At 28.7% G+C, this 21,975-nt stretch overlaps 2 protein-coding genes across 2 annotated transcripts; one reads left to right on the forward strand and one right to left on the reverse strand.

The window, feature by feature from the left end:
• Positions 1 to 281: 281 nt before the first annotated feature.
• Positions 282 to 2,677, reverse strand: LOC108344870 (gibberellin-regulated protein 14). The gene is made up of 4 exons (XM_017583392.2): positions 2,524 to 2,677; positions 2,364 to 2,396; positions 1,148 to 1,427; positions 282 to 792 (listed from the first exon to the last, which is right to left on the reverse strand). The coding sequence occupies exons 1-4, from the start codon at positions 2,575 to 2,577 to the stop codon at positions 608 to 610; spliced, it is 552 nt and encodes a 183-aa protein (XP_017438881.1). The 5' UTR covers positions 2,578 to 2,677; the 3' UTR covers positions 282 to 607.
• Positions 2,678 to 20,363: 17,686 nt separating this feature from the next.
• LOC108321794 (uncharacterized) lies at positions 20,364 to 20,846 on the forward strand. The gene has a single exon (XM_017553653.2). It carries the CDS (start codon positions 20,364 to 20,366, stop codon positions 20,844 to 20,846), a length of 483 nt encoding a protein of 160 aa, XP_017409142.2.
• Positions 20,847 to 21,975: the final 1,129 nt, after the last annotated feature.

A 21,975-nucleotide genomic window follows, 5' to 3' on the forward strand; every position in this document is an offset into this window, starting at 1 on the left:
AAGGTAACTTGCTTCTAATCTGTTTGTTCCAATGCCACAACCGAGAAAGTTACCATTTATAGCTCAAGCTACTGCAATTGAAATCTAGAGCTTTAACCTAAGGCATTTTTATGATATGCTTTTTTCAAAGCGATTCAATCAAAGCATTCTGAGAACGGTAGATAGGAATGATTTATTATTGGTGACCCCATGGCTGAATCCATGCCAACAAAAGGACAAGTAAAGGATGTCTCACCCACCTCATAACATCTCAAAAAGATGTACCCAAAAAGGAATCAAAATCTTGAAAAGGGTCATCTTCAAATTAATTATGCAGTTCTTAAATCTGCATTAAAGATATCATAGCAAGAGATTATTATAATTCTCAAATGGGTACACCAAAATACTTCCTCATATTAAGCATATGATATTTCATGGACCACATGGATCCTATAGACAACACAAAATAGTGTTGAACCAATGATCAACACTTGTATAATTTATGATGATCATCACTCGGTTATTAAGTACACCAGCAACTTGATCAAACCACATACTCATGCATTCAAACTTGATAACTTGAAAGAAAAGGAAAAAAACTTAGGTGCTACTAAATAGGTAGAGGGTTCTATGGGCACTTGTATTTGTTGCCATGAGTCAACATATCAGTGTAGCATTTGCCACACTTTTCTCTGTTGCCATAAGTTCCAGGAGGAACACATCTGCAACGGTAACAACAGGTCACGCATGCCCTCATGCACAGCTTCTTCCTTGAGTGCAATTGGCACCTACCATCACACAGTGGAAGGCAATCTGAAAAGAAAAAATGCAGAGAAAAAGCCTTCAGTAGTTACATCAGTGTATCTCAGTTAGCATTTAAAAAGAATGTCACATGAACAGAGGTTCTCTCACATGCATCATGAGATGTGAGATTGACTCACATTCAGATCAGGTTTTTCATTGACCACAAAACCAAATTTGACAAGTACTTCTGACTAATATATAATTACAAACATAAGGTGGATTGTTTGTTTATTCTTAAACATAATCAATCAATTTTAATCCATGTCATGTTGAAAGTACACTGACCAAAACACATTGAAAAAAGTGACAAAAATCATATCATTCAATTACAATAGACACTGTAGAAAAGTTCTGAGAAACATACCCTTAATTGACTTCACTATTGGTGATGGAGGAGGAGGGTAAACCACTGGGGGTGCTGGTGTTGGTGGCTTCACTAGTGGGGGTGTTGGAGCTGGTGGTTTCACTTGTGGTGGTGTTGGAGCTGGTGGCTTCACTTGTGGGGGTGTTGGAGCTGGTGGCTTCACTTGCGGTGGTGTTGGAGCTGGTGGCTTCACTGTTGGGGACTGAGGAGGGGGTACCTTAACAGGAGGTGTAGCTGGACTTGGTGTGGTCACTGGCCCCGGAGGGGAAGGAGTTGGTACCTGCAGTGGTGGTGCAGGTGAAGGTGCAGAAACTTTAGAACTTACATAGTTCATCTATACCAAATGCCATGTTCAAATTTCTCAAACATTAAAATTCATGTATACATGCTAATGTGTACACACTGATGCATCCACCTTAAAAGTTGACACAGATTAAGTGTGTAATTGAATAAAAATTTGGTGCTTAAGTTTGACTCAAAACTATGCTTGAAACATAGTTTTCAAAAACAAATCAAGACTTGCTTTTACAAAACTTCAGTTAAGATTATGGTGTCTCAAAACTATAGTAACTCGCTAAACTGAGTTTAGGATGTCTCAGACTGAAAATCAAACATTGTTGAAGTGTTTTTGATTGCTGTTGAGACCAGCTGAACCTGGATCTAACTCTTTATTTCCTTCTCAGTTTACACGGTAAAAACTGAAATATCTTCTTTCAGAGCTGCAAGGAGTCTCCAACCACACATGTAATCTATGCTACTAAAGAATGTATATTTTCTTGGTTAGTTTAAAATATCTTCTGTATCTATGTCAATTCAGAGATTTTCATTGTTAACAAAGAAGTGAAAGTCACGAGAAATTGAAAAAATAGTGTGCTGCATTTTTAACTATTTCTCCATCTTTGTCATTGATCTTTACAAATACTTTTCTTGCATAAAGCGTTTTGGTATTGTGCATTTTTGGTGGTATGTGTATAAACAGCTCTACAAATCACATTTTGTTGTCAACTCAATCTTTTAAAAAGAAAAAGAAAATCAATAAATTGGTCAAAATCTGAACTTTATTATAAGGTAGCTGGATTAGACACTCTTAATGTAAGATAATAAACAAATCATACCAATAACGACAAAAACCATTTCAAAAAGAAAACTTTTTAAAAACAAGGATGTAGAGAAACCAAACAGAACTAAAAGGAAAACTTCGAGTGAGTGAGCATACCACTGTCTTGAGATCTTCTTCATGAGAAAAAACCTGCGCAAGAACATGAAGGTGAGTTGTTCATGTTGAAACAAAAACAGTTTATGGAAGAAAAACACTTAAAAAAGTGCACTTTCTTTGAAAATGATGAGTGAATGGAAAAGAGTAAGAGTGTGTGTACCTTAGAGGTAACCACGAGAACAATGGCTAGAAGAAGAATGGAATTGGAAGCCATTTCTGGAGCAGAGACCAGAAATGTGGGAAGAAGAGTGTAGAGCTTGTTGGACAGTGTTAAGAAAGAACTGCTTCTTGATGTATTATATAGAGGTCAAGAGAAAAAGTTAGGCACGGTAACAGAAAAACACGTTTTAGGTTTGAGGAGAGTTGTAAATAAATTTTGAAATATATATTTGTTCAAAAGATGCTAACAACTTTTTTTTAATCATTTTCACGTATTATTATTTTATTCGTTGGTATATTTGAAACGGATCAAATTATCACATAAATTATTGTAAAAAAATTATCAAAAAAAAATTATTGAAAAAATATTTTTTTTGTTCAAAAACATACAGGTAAAGTCAATTTATAGTATATAATTGTGTACAAATCTTATCTTATAAATCAGTTTTACAAAATTAAGTTAATTTTAAAATTTATTTCTTAATATAATATCAGACTTAGAGTTTATCTTAATGATATTTGTTATTATTGGACATGTTGAGATAAAATCAATTTATATTGTGTAAATGTGTGTAAACTTCACTTTATAATTGATTTTATGGGTTAAATTACACTTAAAATCCACTTTTTAATAAAAAAATTTGTTTTAAATATTTGTCTCAAATTCTGAATAAGGTTTAACACTATGTAAAAGTGAAAGTTGAAGAAAGTATAATGTACAAGTGAACAAATTCATGTATTTATTATTTTAAGATTATAGATCGAATGCTATGTTATGTTATCTTGTAGTGTGAGTGATGAAAATATCTGAATTTTCTTCTGTCATGAATTTCTCAGAAAACCCTACAGGAACGTTCTCCAAACAAAATACAATGGAAGAAATGATATCTTACAGGCAGAAAGCAGAGAAATATTGTTAAAAATTTTGGTTAGGTTATATGATTAATACATAGCTGTCAGCAAGTTACACTGACTGAAACAGCTTCGACCCACGTGCCTCTAACATTGTGTCTGTGCAAGTAGCATTATCTTAATGCAGTGTTCTTATGAGAGTGTGTTAACACTAATCAATGCAGATGATGTTTTTGAGAATTTGACTGAAATCCACAACCTATAAAGTTAATGACATAAGTTCTGACGAAATCTTGGTTTGACAAACCAACTATAGTCAAACTAATGCAATTGTTTTGAATTTGTTAGGCCACCCAAAGCTTAAGAGCTCTTCATCACCCCCTTCAATTTGGTTTAAGTCTTTACCCAAGTAATTTTGGAAACAAAATTGTGTTGAAAATTTAAGTTTGACAAAAATTTAATATAGAAGTTGGATAGATATGTACATTTATTTAGGAAAGTTAATAAATTTATTATATATAAGTAAATTATTAGTGATTGATATTGTAAAATCTCATGTTTAATCTTCCTACAAAAATTAGAATATTAAATATAATGTTAAATTAAGAATTTTAAACTTTAAAATATTTTCATTTTTAAATTTTAAAAATGAATTAATATAATTTTTTTAATACAATAGTATTGATTTTTTTATTTATATTAAATAGTATTTTAATATTTAAGTTGTTTACTGGTTTACACCATTTAATATATTTTAATTTAAACGTTAATATGTGAAAATTATGTAAAAGAATTTATGTGGTTAGATTAAAAGAATTACATCCTTTTATTTTTTAATTTTAAAAATTAAAATGTATCAAAATTTAAAATAAAATCAATTTTTTTTATAAATTAAAAGCATGTTTAATTTTTTTAAAACAATAATATTCAGTAGTAAAGGTGGAGGTTCTTATTTCTTATCCATAAAAACTAGTTTATGTTAGAAAATTTACCATTACTCACGTATTAATAAACCACTTTAGTTAGACTCGTGATTTTATTGTATGATTCAATGTGATGAAACTTATAATAATAAAAATATGTTTAAGTTTTAACTATTTAAATATGTTATAAAATGAAGTATTTCAATGAAATATTTGTATGGTTCATAACCTTAGAAGAAGATGATGATGAAATCTTTGATAAAGGAGATGCATAACAAGAAAATACAAGCACAATCAAAATAAAATGATATAAAAAAATTAAAAATAGACGAAAAAGTTAGAGTAGTTAACCCAAATATTTTTATACTAGATGTTTTATTCGAATTTATATTCAATTTCGATTATTATAATCTTGGTAAAACGATTTCACTATCGTATATACTTGGTTAGAATCATACTTAGCACACAAAAATATATAATCATCCAAATTGTATAAAGTTATAAAATAAATTAAGAAAATATATCAAATATAGTGATTGATATTTAAAAAAAAAAAGTGTCTGAGTGAGTAATTTTTTCACCAAATGCTTCAAAACTTTTATAAGAGATTTCTGATCAAAAGTTTATTTTTATTTTTTTGTTTTTTTGGTAAGTTATTAGAAGTCGTATGTTTGTAATTGTTTAATTGATTATTTTCGAAAATTAAAAAAAATGATTTTATACCAAACTTATTTTAATAAATATATAATTGATTATTATGAGGTATAATTGACTGTAAAAAAATCAATTGATTTAGAATGATGGCTAGTATAAAACAGGGATTTAACAACAATATAATAGTGGACAAAAATAAATATTTTATTACCATCATGAGACAATCAATTATATAGTTAAAACAAAATACTAATATTAACATATTTATTAAATAACATAACTCAACACTCTAAACAAATTAAGTTATACATTTTTTTCTGTTAGTTTAAATCTAATCAATCTTATCGAAAACTTCATATAGATTAAGTAACGTTTTACATATATTAAATATGAAACTTAACTCGTATGAATCAAAATTATTAAATAAAAGTAATATTGATAATATCATTATTAACTAAAATATTAAATCATTTAATTTCTCAATTACTAAATAATATATTTTATTTTACGATAATAAATTACATAATACCTAGAGTCCATTATGGTTGCATTTTGATTATTAAATAGCAGTAATATTAATAAATATTTATTGTTTTAGTTATTTATTTTGAGCTAAACAAGTTTATATGATTTATTTACGTGGTTGGTTTGTTTTTGTGTGTTGTGTAGAAATGAAAGTAGCTGGTGTGGTGACAGCTCATACATAATAAGATCACTGAAAAAGAAAGACAGTGTGACCCATTATTTTATAATTCCTTTCTCACCATTTTTGGAGTCAACTTTATATAAAGAGGATAACAGCTATACACATCGAGTTTCGCTTCAATTTTTTATTAAATAAAAAACTTAAATATTTTTTTTATATAAAAACTTTTATTTTTATATTTTTTACCCTTATGGAATTTGACATTATTGTTTCTTAGTTATTTTGTTAATTTAATTTTACCTTTTATAAAATATTGTCTTTTGATTTTCGTTCCTTCAGCATTCTTAATTGCTGATTTTAGTTCGCAATATTTATTTTAAAATAAATTAATAACATTAATAGAATTTTTTTGAAATGATGTAAGTGAACGTTATATTATAACAGTAATGTGTGTTTTTGGAAATAGTTGTCTACACAATAGTTAGTATTATAAATAAAAATATATAAGAATTGTGATCATTTTCCATTTTACGTGAATTAAATACAATTTTTTTACAGCAATCAAAATTATTATTTATTGATATTAGATTAAAAACATATTTAAGGTATTTTGAGATGTAAACTAACCAAAGAAGAAGATATCATAAAATAGTCAGGCTTGAAATGAGACTGTTACTTTGGATTTATATTAGTATGTTTCTTATGCTTTGAGAATTTCATAGTTTTGTTGTTAAATTTTATTTCGATTTGTAACGAGATAAAGTTATTTAATCTTAAATCAAAATAATAAATATCAAGATTAAATTGATAATTTTTAATGACATTATTTGATATTGACATGTTATTATGTTATTTGATATTGATAAAACGTTCACTTGACACATAAAATTTTTATAATTTGAAAAATAATAAAACAAAATAAAAAGTAAAGTTATGAATTATTAGTATAAATAACTAAATTGTATCATATTTTAAAAAATATGAGATAAAAAAAATTAGAAAACTAATTTAAGGTTTTCATACGAAAATGAGACTAAAGATACAATTAAACTTTATTGAAAAAATAATATATAAATTAAAATTTGTTAGTAAAAAAATAAAGATAGTTAATCATTATTTTTTTCCTACATAAAATTATGATTTATTAAAAAAATTGTTAAATATCATTTTTAATATCAATACCAATAAAATTTAACAATCACTCATAATAATTTAATTGAACTTTATTCTCGTATATAATTTTATAATTAATTTAATAGAAATATATTAGTACTAAAGCAAATTGAAAGTCTTTTTTATCTTAAAAACCCGTCTTTGTTAATTATATGCAATGTTTTGTTGTTCCTTATATTGCTTTTTCAGTCAATGACAATGAAAATAATTCTTTTTATGAAATGCCCTGATCTTGATGAGGTTAAATATGTGATTTTTTCTCTTAAAGGTGATAGTTCTCCTGGTCTAGATGACTCTAGTAGATGTTTTTATCATTCTTTTTGAGATATTGTTGGTGTTGATGTTTATAAAATTGTCTAACAATTCTTTTGGCAGGATTTGATTCTCCTTTATATGAATTCGAATGTTGTTTTTTTTATTCCCGAAGTTAACGCGACAAAACCTATAATTATTTTCATCCTATACAAGTTGCTAATTTTTGTTTCAAAATCATTACGAAGAATTTTAGTTGATAGACTTGTGGTGATTGATGGTAGGATTACTTCCCATAATCTCTCTTAGGTTTCTCTTTTAATTAAGGATATATTCCTTTTATGTATTTAGGTGTGCCAATTTTGTTGGACGCTCCCAATGCATGTTTTTTTTTATAACCTTTGGTTGATAAGATTCGTAATACGTTTACTTCTTGAAAAAGGAAGTTGCATAGTATGATAGGAAGAATTCAGCTCATAAATTCGATAATTGTTGACTTATTGTCTTATAGCTTCCAAGTTTAGAAATGACCTATTAAGCTTCTTCTTAAAGTGAAACAATAGATTCGAAATTTTATTTGGACTAGAGATATACAAAAAACGGGACTAGTCACTATTGAATGGTCCTTCTTGTGTAGTTCTAAGTTGAATGGTGGTTTGCATGTTACTAATACTTAAGTTGGTGAATAAATCCTATCTATTAGGTTTAGATTGAGAGTTTTCTTATGGAAAAATGACTAAAACTAAATTCATGTGTATTCAATCGCTTAAGCCTAAGTGTCACAAATATATGTTATTTAAACCGTCGTCAATTTGACATGATATTAAGGTTGCATATGATGTTGTTCTGAAAAATACTTTTTGAACACTAGGTAAGAGTGATTGTATTAATCTTTAGAATAATAGTTGGTGTTTTGACATTTTGTATATTTAAATTGGCTAGGATTCCTTATTTTGATAGAGTAAGGTTATACTTTGTTATTAGATTGGTCTGGATAGGTACTCACTAGAACTTTCTTTCCTTTTTTTATGGTTTATGTGATTTTTCTTTTTTAAAGGTTAATGAGGATGAGGATATGCCTAATTGGACTCTAGACGATACATATGTGCTTTCTCACAAAATTGCAAAAACGTTTTATTCTTTTGGTATGGAAAGTATGGAATGGGAGAACTTGATTTGGTTGGATGAGGTGCCACCAATTAAAACTTTGGTTGTTTAGAAATTATTATATGATCGTTTACCTATTGATTTGGAGGTTCAAAAGAAAGAAGTGTTTTTATTCTCTGTGTTCTTTATGTGGTAATAATATTAAAATTTTTTCTCATTTGTTCTTTCATTGTTCTATTTTTATACAATTGTGGGAATGGTTGAAAGAAGTTTTTCAAGATTTATAGTTTTTTTTTTCTTTGGATTTGGTTTTTCAATTTCTGAAATCTCCTTATAATTATTTGAATGATTTGGAGGATGAAAAATTATAGTAGATTTCAGGATCCAATTTCATTTTCTTCTACTATTTTTCAAATTAAGAACTTAGTGTGATGACTGAGAATAAATTTAAGAAGCATATGAGTAATATTATTTCTGATTTTTTATGTTGAAAATTTTCAATATTCAAACTAGGAAGACTATGGTAGTTTCATTTATAGAGTCTAATATGGTAAGCTTGATATGTTAATTGCCTTAAAAAGAGGTTCTCCTGGTTTGACTTTATATGCTGGTATTTTTAGAAGAAGTTCGAGTGAATATGTGGGGAGTTTTTCAATTGTTTTAGGGGTACACACTTCTATTTATGTTAAGTTTATGTAAGTAATTTATGCTTTAGAACATCTATGGAGGGAGGGTTTTCAAAGACTTTGCTTGGAAAGTAATTCTTTTTTAGTCTATCATGGTTTTTTTGATCAACAAGTAGTTCCTTAGAGTCTTAGAGGAAGATTTAGAGGAAAATTACGTTGGTGCCTGTATTTTTCTATGCATATACAATTAAGAGTTTCTCATATTTTTTGGAAAGGAAATCACTGATAAACTAGGTAATTTAGCTTCCATTCACATAAAACAATATATGTGATTTAATTTTTTATCTTCATGTATTTTTTTAAATTTTTTTCATAATAAGTATAGTTTGTTTATTTCTTGTAAAATATAAATTTTATCATAAATTTGGTGTGATCCATTATACTTTGTATTCCTTTATTTTATTTTATTTTAATAATTTTTTATGTGATAAAAAAATATTAATGTATTTTAGGACATCACTAATATTTAAAATAACATAATTTGAAAATGAAATTATCCTGTATTTTTTTTTTCACTGTGTAAAAATTATTTCTAATATTGTCATATATTAGAAACTGAATTATAAGAAATAATTAAAATTAATATTTAAGAATTTTCATATAATTTTATTAACATTTAAAAACTAACTTTTTTAAATTTATTTTAACCCTATAGAGCTTTGAAATTAAAAATCAACCCCCATAATTTATTTTATTTAAAAAATAGATGCATTGCAGAGCAATTATCATACAGGTGAAGAAAACGCAGCTGTTCTCGATAATCGAGCTATATTTTTCAGATTGCGTTATCTCCGTCGATGTGTCAGCATCAGAATAAGATGTTAAATAAAGGTATAATCCTTTTTTCTTAAAAATTATTAATTTCATATAATGTTTCATATTGTGCAACAGCTGGAATTTATATTAGCTGTGATTTATTTACAAAGTAGTGATTATTCAAAAATAATAAATCTACTTTTAAACTGTGGAATGACGATAGAAAATGTTACCATATGGCTAATATACTTAGATTAAAATTGATTGATACATTTAAACTGTTGGAATTAGTTGTAAACTAATATTTTAATAATTATGTGTTTCATATAAAGTTAATGTACGAGTATGATAGACAAAAATCTTAAAATTACTTTTTAGTTGTGTAGTTTCGTGAATACGTCATCTTTTATTTTTTATTCTTTTTAATATACATAATTTTATTATTAAATATTAATATGTTCTATTTCTTTAAAAAATGTTACACAGTCCTAAATAAAAACACTGTCAATTACTCATCAAAGTAAAAATACTAATAGTATTGTTCATAGTTATTTAGTTTGATATTTTGTGTCAGTGATTACAAAATTAAAAAACATACCAAATCTTCTTATATTTAGGCAGACATTTAATTTTTATTATTCATTATAATTTATGATATTCTTATTTATTTATTTTTATACATGACCTGATTTGTTGGGACAAGAATTCGATACTCCTAGTTTTTCATAATTAATGAAAAACAAGAGTTAATTGTTAATTCTTTTTTTTATCATAAATCTTAAGCATTTTTTATGTGCTTGTATTATAACTATTATAAATTTTAGAGATAATATTATTTTTAATTATATTTCTTATAAGATTTATTAAAAACAATAATAACCAACAATACAATTACGTCGATTTTAATTAAATAATTGCTTAATGCTTATTGTATTTTAACTCTGTCCATGCTATTATTACGTAGAAGTTGGAAACTTCGAAGTAAAAGACACGTAAGTTGACACATTTGTCTTTTTATTATTAATGCTTACTTTTCCAGTAAAAAGAAGAATACTTTTCATCTCTGGTATAAGCAAATTTATTTATTCAACTAAATTTATAATATATATATTTAATCTTTAATATCCATAAATTTTTATTGGAGTATGTTTATTTAATATGGCAGGAATTTTAAATTTGATTTACTGGACAAGAATATGGGTCTTGAAAACGAGAAGATACTTAATTATAATTAAATTATTTGATAAGGTATAAAATGTTGTAGTGAAAATAAAAAATAATAAAATACGGATTTTATGAAGTGAAATTTTAAAGAAGATTTTAAAAATTATGTAATTTGGTGAAAGTTACTTAAAATTAAATAAGATATAATGAGAGAGATTAAATGGTTCAAGGATTTGTTTAAGTTAGTTTAAAAAATGATAATGTTTTAATAAATAACTATTATAAACAAAATCAGTTACTAATAACAAGATAACCAGATATTTAATTTTAAATAACCAGATAATAAAAAAAGTAATAAATTCGAATTACAAAAAGAGAGATAGAAGAGAAAAAGTTCATTGAAATTGCAAAATAAAAATAAAAATTAATTTCCAAACCATGAATAAGAAACTATCACACCTTTTATCATCTATGAAAAAAAAAATCAACCTTTTCTCCATTGTCTCTTTCTTTTGCCATGAAAAAAAATCAACCCTTTATTTTTATTTTACCACAAACACGAAAGTTGCTGTGAAAAAGGCATGAAAGTCTTCTTTTTCTTGTTCCTTTTTCCATAAAAAGGCATAAAATCAGGATAGAAGAAAAAGTGAAGATGTAGAAAATGTATCAGGATTTTTCATTGATTAAAATTAATTAAAAATTAAAAAATAAATAGAAGAGAGTATCGTTAAATAAGTAATGAGACTCAAAATTTTATGATTTTAGAAAAAATAAATAATGAAAGATATGTATTCAACGAAACCCAGATAAACATATATTCCTAACATTTCTCTTACATATATACTTTAGAATCTATATTATGTTTGACTTGAGTTTTAATATATTATAATTTCGAAGAACGAAAGGGTTCAGAAAAAAATAATTTATTTATTTTAGTAATTGTTAAGAAAGTGGTAAATGAATCCAAGTGAAACACATGTATCTATCACTAGATACGGTGGTTGTGAAACATGTTACTTAATCTTGTAGAGTGAGGGTGTAACATCACCAAACGTTGGAGGTAGGGCATGTAACATCATGTGCATTGTCCAACAAATTCTCAATGGAATGGTCGCCATGTTTTTGCAGTCAAATTTAGGGTTCGTATTTCCATCTTTTTTATATCGTACATTTTTAACTACATCTCTCTTGTCTCTCTTGTATCACTCTTTCATGCATTTTGTGCTATATTTTTAGAACTTAAAATAATATATTTAAAATTTATATATTTAATTATTGTTTTTAATATAATATAATTGTAAGTATAAAATAAATCATAGGATGTTTTTTTCTCCATATGCTTGAACTTGTTAATAATTAAATCAAAATTAAAAATTTCAGTTATTTTTTAATGTAAATAATTACATTGTCAAAAAGAAATTCATCTTTTATTTTATTCTGTGATCTTATTTTGATAATTTTTATCGAAAAAAATGACATTTATATTGAAATGGCACAAATAAAAAAAGTTAGAATAAGATGAATTAAATGATAAATCAATTAGAATGTCTTTGATTTTCATATTCTTATCAAAAATTAAATTTGTTATATTTTCGTTTCCATGGGTAGCTTCTTTTTTATCACTTTTAAATAATAAATCTATTTTTTTATTCTTTATTAATATATCTAAGTTTGAAAAAAAAAATAGTTTAAAACTAAACAAATAATTTATCATAATATAATAACAAATTAAGATACGTGATTATTAAAAATATATATATAATAATCAAGTCACATAATAAAGTGAGATAAGAGAGAATTATTTTTTTTTCTTCATAAATAAAAAAGAATAGATAAGAAATAAGAAGAAAAAAAATTAAAAAATTTGTGTTTAACTTTATTATTTTTTCTAAACAAAGAAAACAAGTAAAGAGTGAAAAATAAATACAATATGTGAAAAACTAAAAAAAATAATAAGAGAAAAAAATAAAAATATCTTATTAAAAAATTTATTCTTTGTTATATTTGGTTTTATGTTTGATTATTTATTCTCATTAAATATTATACTTTATAAAAGAAATAAAAAATACATAATTTAATTTCCATCAATTTTTAATATATATTCTTGTAAAAAATCAAATTTCCATCTACTACATATAATTTAGAAAAATTCAAAGAAATCAAAGTTCCATATTCTACACTTATTTAACTTATGGATAATGATACTTTCATAACATTTTTTTAACAATATTTTAACATCATCTACGCGTCATTCTCTGATTGGTTCAAAATTACTCCACATAGATGGTGTTAAAATGTTGTCAAAAAAATGTTATTAAAGTATCATTATCCTTAACTTATTTACTATAACTACTTTAAATAAAATAAGAATATATATACACCATGCAAGATCAAATAATATGTAATTTGTTTTTATTTATTTATTAATTTATTGAACAAGTTAATTTAGTATGTAACAAAATTTTATTCAAATACTACTTAAATTCAATCTTATTAAACCTTGTTTTTCTTTCCATTAAGTTAGATCAGTATCCAACAAGTTTTGATGAACCATATTCTGAAAAATAAAATTTTTATGCGCCTCTTTATTAATGTACTCTAGGAAAAAAATTTAGTTTTCTTAACATACATTACGAGTTTTTATAAAAACCTTCCTTCCTTATAAGTATTTCACGTAGCTATATATCTTTTTTGTAAATATAATTATACAGTACAGTATTATATAAATAGATATAATAAACGGTGTAGTAAATGAATAGGTAATTAATATATTTTAATCTTATTTAACAAAAATATCACTAGCATTATAAATCTATTTTAACAATATCGATAGCATTTAACTAGCTATCTTTAAACTAATCAAGTAATGCTAGAAACAACTTTGAATTATTAATATTTTAACGTATTTCTATTCAATATACTACAAGTACACCTTATTTATTTTGACTCATGAAACAAATTTCAAAATAATTAAAAATATATAAATAAATAAATAAATATTATATATATATATTTAAATGGAGTGGATCTCACTTGTCTAAACTACGATAAATTGTCTAAAGTTTGAAAGTTGTTTTGAAATCTAAATAGTAGTAGATTGAACCGATCGTTCAAACTGTTCAAAGAGTATCTGCAGAAAATGCTTTGATTTCAAAATCAACAAATGTTGATAGTTAAGAATTAATGATGTAGGAAATGCAAAATCACATACCTTCTTACTACAAACTTTTATTTATAGATTTCGGTGTGAACTTTTGCTTGATACTAACCTAATCACGATTCAATCATGGACACTCATACTTTACTTTTAAGTTAATCAACATTAAGAGTAATGTACTCTTATTCATAACCGATTTGCTTAGTAACCGGTTGGATTTATTAGTGGCTTATTAAACAATTCGAGACGTGATTGATTATTTGATATATAGTTGACTAGACAAAGTTATATATATATATATATATATATATATATATATATATATATATATATATATATATATATATATAAACTTGAATCTCTCTTTAAAAATATTAGTTAAAACTCAAAATTGATATTAATAAAAAAAAATTTATAATTTATTTGAATACTTAAAATAAAAACTATCCATATATTAAAAATCTAAAATTTATTTAAGACAAAAAAGACACTTATGTCTATTATGAGGTGATTTTTTAGTTGTTAGCATATCCGAGTAAAACAAATCTAAGTAGATTATAACTAAATTGTTTTCTGTAAGATTCATGAAAAAAAAAAAAAAAAAGATATATATATATATATATATATATATATATAGTAGTAAATTTTAGTATTTTATTATTAATAATAATTTTAATGGATAGAAAATTGTAAATTTTGGATATAAAATTATAGTAATTTTAGAAGGAGAGGTTCAAATTTTTGGTAACTTATTTAGTAAATTTTTTTTAAATTGAATAGTAAAAAGTAAATAGTAAATAGTAAAAAGTAAATAGTAAAAATAAATTTTCAGCATTAAGATTTCTTAGCATGGAAGAAAGTAGTAGGTAGAAATTAGGATCAGATTTGGTGAGAAAATGATTGAAATATTATTTTTAAATAATATTAAAATAATAAATAATATTAAAATATTAATGAATAGTAAATTTTTTTTACTATAAATAGCCATGGGAGGGAAGGGTATTCTGCACCAAGAGAAGAGAAATCAAGTGAGAGAAAGTTAGACAGAAATTTTTAGTTGCAAGAAGGGTAGAGGTTCTGAAAGGTTTCGAAGAAATAAATTCAGAGCAAGAGACGCCTGGAATAGAGGTAGGGGAGCTAACCTTTCTATGTTTTTTTTTTATGATTTAATAGTTCTATGCTTTTATATTATGATTTAGTATTATTTTATTACTATTCATATATTGAAATTCTGTGTGAATATTGTTAATGTTTACTGTATGTTTATCTATGTTGAAATTCGGTATAAATATTATATGCTGTTGTTTTGAATCTGTAAATAAGAAATTTGTTAAAAACTAGTTGAGGAACACTTTGGCTAAGGAAAGACTTGGTACTTAAGTTGTCCATTGTGACGCACCTCTCTTTCCTGGAAGTCTACTCGACAAGTTTTTAACTTAAATCCTATTGAACAGATTGAGTACTGTTAAATTATTATGCAATATATTGAGTTTGTGTGATTATGTGATGATTGTATTTTATTATATTGCATTTGAATTTATGCATCTGAACATGTTATGAGTATTATGGGGAGATTTTGTAGGGGTATAATGTGAGTTGAGGAATATGAGTATGGCATGAGTCTCGTGGAGAGATTCAGTAATATTATGGTATTTGTGTATATGTTGATGTTGAGGGTCCCGTAGTTGGAGGTTATCCTGATACTCTAATAATCATCTAGTCTCAAGTAGAGAGGGATGAATTATGTGGTGAGAGGAGCAGGAGGTCCTGGTCTATGTGCCGGTTTTGGACATAGTGAGGGGACTAACCTTGTGAATGATATGAAGTATTTTGGAAGTGTATTTGTAAGAAGAAGTAGAAGTCATTCCAAGTGCATAACCTCCCGTGACCGCTCATCAACGTATCATCCGGATGAGTGTCTATTGGGTATTGTGGCGTCTATTGGGTATTGTGAGACGAGTGTCTAATAGGAATTGTGGTATGAGGGTGTCGAACATAATTATTATATGATGTTTATATCAAGGTAATTATACATGTTTTAAATGATTTGTTGCATGTTAACTCACCCTACTTGTTTGTGTTTGTTTTGTGTTTGGGTATGTGCGATGATCGTATAATTCGTTATACGGGAGCAGATGAAAGATTGTCGTCTGATCCAATGCCAATGAAGAGAGAGACAGAAGAATAAGTTAGAAGAATTCGAATTATATTTATGAGTTTATAGTTGAAATCTGAGTTTAAAACATGTGTAGATATATATTAACTATGAATTTATAAGTGTGAGATTACGGGATATTACCGTAAATGTAATGTTACAATATATAAATTATGAATTATCCAGCGTGAGATATTGGGATGTTACATTAATGGTATCAGAGCGGTTCGTCCTTAAGACGACCTAAGAGTTGTGGATTAATCCTACAAACTCATATTATAAATTATAATAACAATAATTCTCTGTATGAACAGAGAGAAATGGCTCGTAGACAACCCAATCGTGAAACCCCTGAGGTACCTAGCCTTGCAAGGGCTTTAGAATCTATCGCATCCGCTCTTCAACAACAGGGAGCTGCTTTAATGCAACAGCACACAACGGCCCTACAACAGTTAGAAGCGGCCAGACTAAATTCTGAAGCGAGCCAAAGACAACATGCGAAAACCTTAAGACAACTAGCCGAGAATGGCACCCATATGGAAGCTCAACCTCAGAGAGTTCAGGAATGGACCTTAGAAAATTTTCTGCAACATCGTCCAGCTATTTTTAATGGGAAAACGAGTCCGGATGAAGCTGATCTCTGGATAAGGAACTTGGAAAAGATTTTTGAAGCAAAGAGGTGTCCACCCGAAACTAGGTTGGCATACTCTGAGTATCAGCTATCTGGGGAAGCAGCACACTGGTGGAACAACACAAAGCTGGTATTAGAGGAAAGTGGTGAGATTATAACTTGGGAAATTTTTAAGAATAAATTTTATGCTGAGTACTTTCCAGACAGTGTGAGACATTTGAAAGAGGTGGAGTTCTTGCAGCTGGTGCAAGGCAACAAATCCGTAGCTGAATATGCAGACAGGTTCAAACACTTGGTTCGTTTCTACACCCAACCGTCAAATGAAGAATGGAGGTGCAGGAAATTCAAAAATGGATTGAGAGCAAACATTCAACTAGCTGTGAATCCTTTAGCTATTAAGGAGTTTGCTGCTTTAGTAGAACATGCCAAAGCTGTAGAAAGGTTAATAAGTGAGATTGAAGTTCAGAAGTTACCAAGGGTAGGAGGACCATCTGGATCACGAGTTGAACGACATGTAAAGAATCGACCTTATGACAGACCACAACCTCAGAGGAATCCTCATCAGCAACAACACCAACAGAGAATAATCCAATGTTTCGTCTGCGGAGGACCTCATCTGAAAAGCGTCTGTCCACAAGTTAATCTACGCAACAAGTGTTTTCTTTGCGGAGCTGAAGGACATTTTGCTAGAGATTGTCTCTCTAACAGAAGAGGAACAACTCAACCTCAACAACCGCCTCAACAGGGAATGACTGACAATAAACCACAAGCGACTGGGAGAGTCTATGCCTTAACGGGAGCAGAAGCTGCCAAATCAGGTACTCTCATCATTGAATGTTGTAATATAGCTGGTAGAGACTTGAATGTATTGTTTGATTCTGGAGCGACACACTCCTTTTTGTCTGAAACTCTTATTCAAGAGTTGAACCTACCTGTAAAAGAGCTGCAGTATGATCTTATAGTATCTACACCGGCCTCTAAATTGATAAAAACATCAAGGATGTGTCCTCAATGTCCAATCATTGTAGAAGGACGTAGGTTCAAAGTACATCTTATATCTTTACCTCTACAAGGTTTAGATGTAATCCTAGGAATGGATTGTTTATCTACCAATCGTATCCTTATAGACTGTAACAAGAAGGAGTTAATTTTCCCTGATCCTGATGAAGCGGAGTTGTTGTCATTACAACAAGTGTTGAAGGAAGTAAAAGATGGATCTCTGTGTTTCATTATCTTGACTCATGTGGAAATTGAGAAAGATAAACAAAATCTTGATATTCCCATAGTTAATGAGTTTAGTGATGTATTCCCAGAAGAAATACCAGGATTACCACCTCAACGAGAAGTAGAATTTTCCATCGATTTAATACCTGGAGCTGGACCCGTATCGATATCTCCATATCGAATGGCCCCCGCAGAGTTGGCAGAGCTGAAGAAGCAAATTGAAGAGTTATTGGAAAAACAATTCATCCGACCAAGCGTATCACCATGGGGAGCACCGGTACTGCTAGTGAAGAAGAAAGATGGTAGCTCTAGATTGTGTGTTGACTACAGGCAGTTGAACAAGCTAACCATTAAGAACAAGTATCCTTTGCCTAGGATTGACGATTTGATGGATCAGTTGCATGGAGCTCAAGTATTTTCAAAGATAGATCTAAGGTCTGGATATCATCAACTTTTGGTTAAAGCTGAAGATGTACAGAAGACTGCTTTTAGATCAAGATACGGGCATTACGAGTATGTAGTTATGTCATTCGGGGTAACTAATGCTCCAGCTTTGTTCATGGATTACATGAACAGAATCTTTCAACCCTTTTTAGATAAGTTTGTCGTAGTCTTTATAGATGACATACTTATTTATTCCAAAAGTCGAGAAGAACATGAGAGGCACCTAAGAATTGTGCTTGAGATCTTGAGAGAAAAGAAACTATATGCAAAGTTGTCAAAGTGTGAATTCTGGATACACGAGGTACAATTCTTGGGACATGTTATATCAGCTCAAGGCATAGCAGTGGATCCAACCAAGGTGGAAGCAGTGCTACGGTGGGAGAAACCAAAGACTACGACGGAAATACGAAGCTATGTGGGTTTAGCTGGATACTATAGAAAATTTATAGAAGGTTTTTCTAAAATAGTAGCGCCTTTAACCCAGCTAACTCGCAAAGATCAACCGTTTGTTTGGACGGATAAGTGTGAGAAAAGCTTCCTGGAATTAAAGCATAGGTTGACAAGTGCACCAATATTGATTATCCCGAATCCAAGTAAATCTTTTGAGATTTATTGTGATGCTTCACACCAGGGGTTAGGATGTGTGCTTATGCAAGAAAGGAAGGTGGTGGCTTATGCTTCAAGACAATTAAAGGTTCATGAGAAGAATTATCCTACTCATGATCTAGAATTGGCAGCAGTAGTATTTTCTCTGAAGATTTGGCGACACTATCTTTATGGTGTCCAATTTCAAGTATTCAGCGATCACAAAAGTTTGAAGTACCTATTTGACCAAAAAGAGCTAAATATGAGGCAAAGGCGGTGGATGGAGTTTTTAAAGGATTATGACTTCGAACTTTTGTACCATCCGGGAAAGGCGAATGTAGTAGCTGATGCTTTGAGTAGGAAGATGGTACATGTTTCTCATATGATGATCAAAGAATTGGAATTGGTGGAGAAATTCAGAGATCTCAAGCTACATATGGAATATGAAGTAGATTTCATTAGATGTAGTAATTTGACTATATCTAGCGACTTTCTAACTTTAATCAAAGAGAAACAATTGGTGGATCCTAACCTGAAAGAGATAGCAGAAATGATCAAAACAGAATCAATTAAAGAGTTTAGGTTAGGACCTGATGGAGTATTAAAATTTAGAAGTAGAATATGTGTACCAGACAATGCAGAAATAAAAAGATTAATCCTTGAAGAAGGACACAAGAGTCGTTTTAGCATGCATCCCGGCATGACTAAAATGTATCAAGATCTTAAGGAGTCCTTTTGGTGGCCAGGAATGAAGAAGGAAGTAGCACAGTTTGTAGCAGCTTGTTTGACTTGCCAAAAGGCAAAAGTGGAACACCAAAGGCCTGGAGGAATGCTACAACAATTAGACATACCAGAGTGGAAATGGGATAGCATTGCTATGGATTTTGTTACCCATTTACCACGAACAATAAAGGGTAATGATGCCATCTGGGTCATCATTGATCGATTGACAAAAAGTGCTCACTTCTTGGCAATAAATCTGAGAATGTCAATGACTAAGCTGGCACAATTGTACATAAAGGAAATAGTGAGATTGCACGGTATACCTTCTAGCATTGTGTCAGACAGAGACCCAAGATTTACTTCTAGATTCTGGCAAACCTTACAGGAAGCTATGGGCAGTAAATTACGAATGAGTTCCGCATATCATCCCCAAACTGATGGACAATCTGAAAGGACTATCCAGTCATTAGAAGATCTGTTGAGAACTTGTGTATTAGATCATCTTGGTAGTTGGGATGAAATACTTCCTCTTGTGGAATTTACCTATAACAACAGTTTCCAAGCAAGTATAGGTATGGCACCTTATGAGGCTCTGTATGGCAGACGATGTCAAACTCCGTTATGCTAGTATCAAGATGGTGAATCAGTTTTAATAGGACCTGAGCTACTACAACAAACCACCAACAAAGTAAAATTGATAGGGGAAAGAATGAAGGCTTTTCAGAGTAGACAAAAATCGTATGCAGATCAAAGGAGGAGACCATTAGAGTTTGCGGCTGGGGACCATGTTTTTCTGCGAGTAACTTCAACCACGGGTGTTGGAAGAGCACTTCGCTCCAGGAAACTTTCTCCTAAGTTCATTGGTCCATACCAAATTTTGAGACGAATTGGGCTAGTCGCTTACGAGATTGCGCTACCCCCTCAATTGGCCAATCTTCATTCAGTTTTTCATGTCTCCCAGCTAAGAAAGTATGTACCTGACCCTTCTCACATTATAGAAATAGAGGAGATTCAAATCCGAGAGGACCTCTCAGTAGAAGTACAACCTGTTTGTATAGAAGATACTAAAACAAAGGAACTTAGAGGAAAAACTATTAATTTAGTCAGGGTAGTTTGGGATAAGAGGACAGGTGACTCTACATGGGAACTAGAAGAAGAGATGAAGCAATTATATCCTCAACTATTTTCTTGAAGTATAGAATTTTCGGGGACGAAAATTTTTGTTGTTGGGGAGAATGTAAGATTCATGAAAAAAAAAAAAAAGATATATATATATATATATATATATATATATATATAGTAGTAAATTTTAGTATTTTATTATTAATAATAATTTTAATGGATAGAAAATTGTAAATTTTGGATATAAAATTATAGTAATTTTAGAAGGAGAGGTTCAAATTTTTGGTAACTTATTTAGTAAATTTTTTTTAAATTGAATAGTAAAAAGTAAATAGTAAATAGTAAAAAGTAAATAGTAAAAATAAATTTTCAGCATTAAGATTTCTTAGCATGGAAGAAAGTAGTAGGTAGAAATTAGGATCAGATTTGGTGAGAAAATGATTGAAATATTATTTTTAAATAATATTAAAATAATAAATAATATTAAAATATTAATGAATAGTAAATTTTTTTTTACTATAAATAGCCATGGGAGGGAAGGGTATTCTGCACCAAGAGAAGAGAAATCAAGTGAGAGAAAGTTAGAGAGAAATTTTTAGTTGCAAGAAGGGTAGAGGTTCTGAAAGGTTTCGGAGAAATAAATTCAGAGCAAGAGACGCCTGGAATAGAGGTAGGGGAGCTAACCTTTCTATGTTTTTTTTTTATGATTTAATAGTTCTATGCTTTTATATTATGATTTAGTATTATTTTATTACTATTCATATATTGAAATTCTGTGTGAATATTGTTAATGTTTACTGTATGTTTATCTATGTTGAAATTCGGTATAAATATTATATGCTGTTGTTTTGAATCTGTAAATAAGAAATTTGTTAAAAACTAGTTGAGGAACACTTTGGCTAAGGAAAGACTTGGTACTTAAGTTGTCCATTGTGACACACCTCTCTTTCCTGGAAGTCTACTCGACAAGTTTTTAACTTAAATCCTATTGAACATATTGAGTACTGTTAAATTATTATGCAATATATTGAGTTTGTGTGATTATGTGATGATTGTATTTTATTATATTGCATTTGAATTTATGCATCTGAACATGTTATGAGTATTATGGGGAGATTTTGTAGGGGTATAATGTGAGTTGAGGAATATGAGTATGGCATGAGTCTCGTGGAGAGATTCAGTAATATTATGGTATTTGT

The sequence above is a fragment of the Vigna angularis genome, chromosome 8 (assembly GCF_016808095.1).
Source record: "Vigna angularis cultivar LongXiaoDou No.4 chromosome 8, ASM1680809v1, whole genome shotgun sequence".
Classification (NCBI taxonomy): Eukaryota; Viridiplantae; Streptophyta; class Magnoliopsida; order Fabales; family Fabaceae; genus Vigna; species Vigna angularis.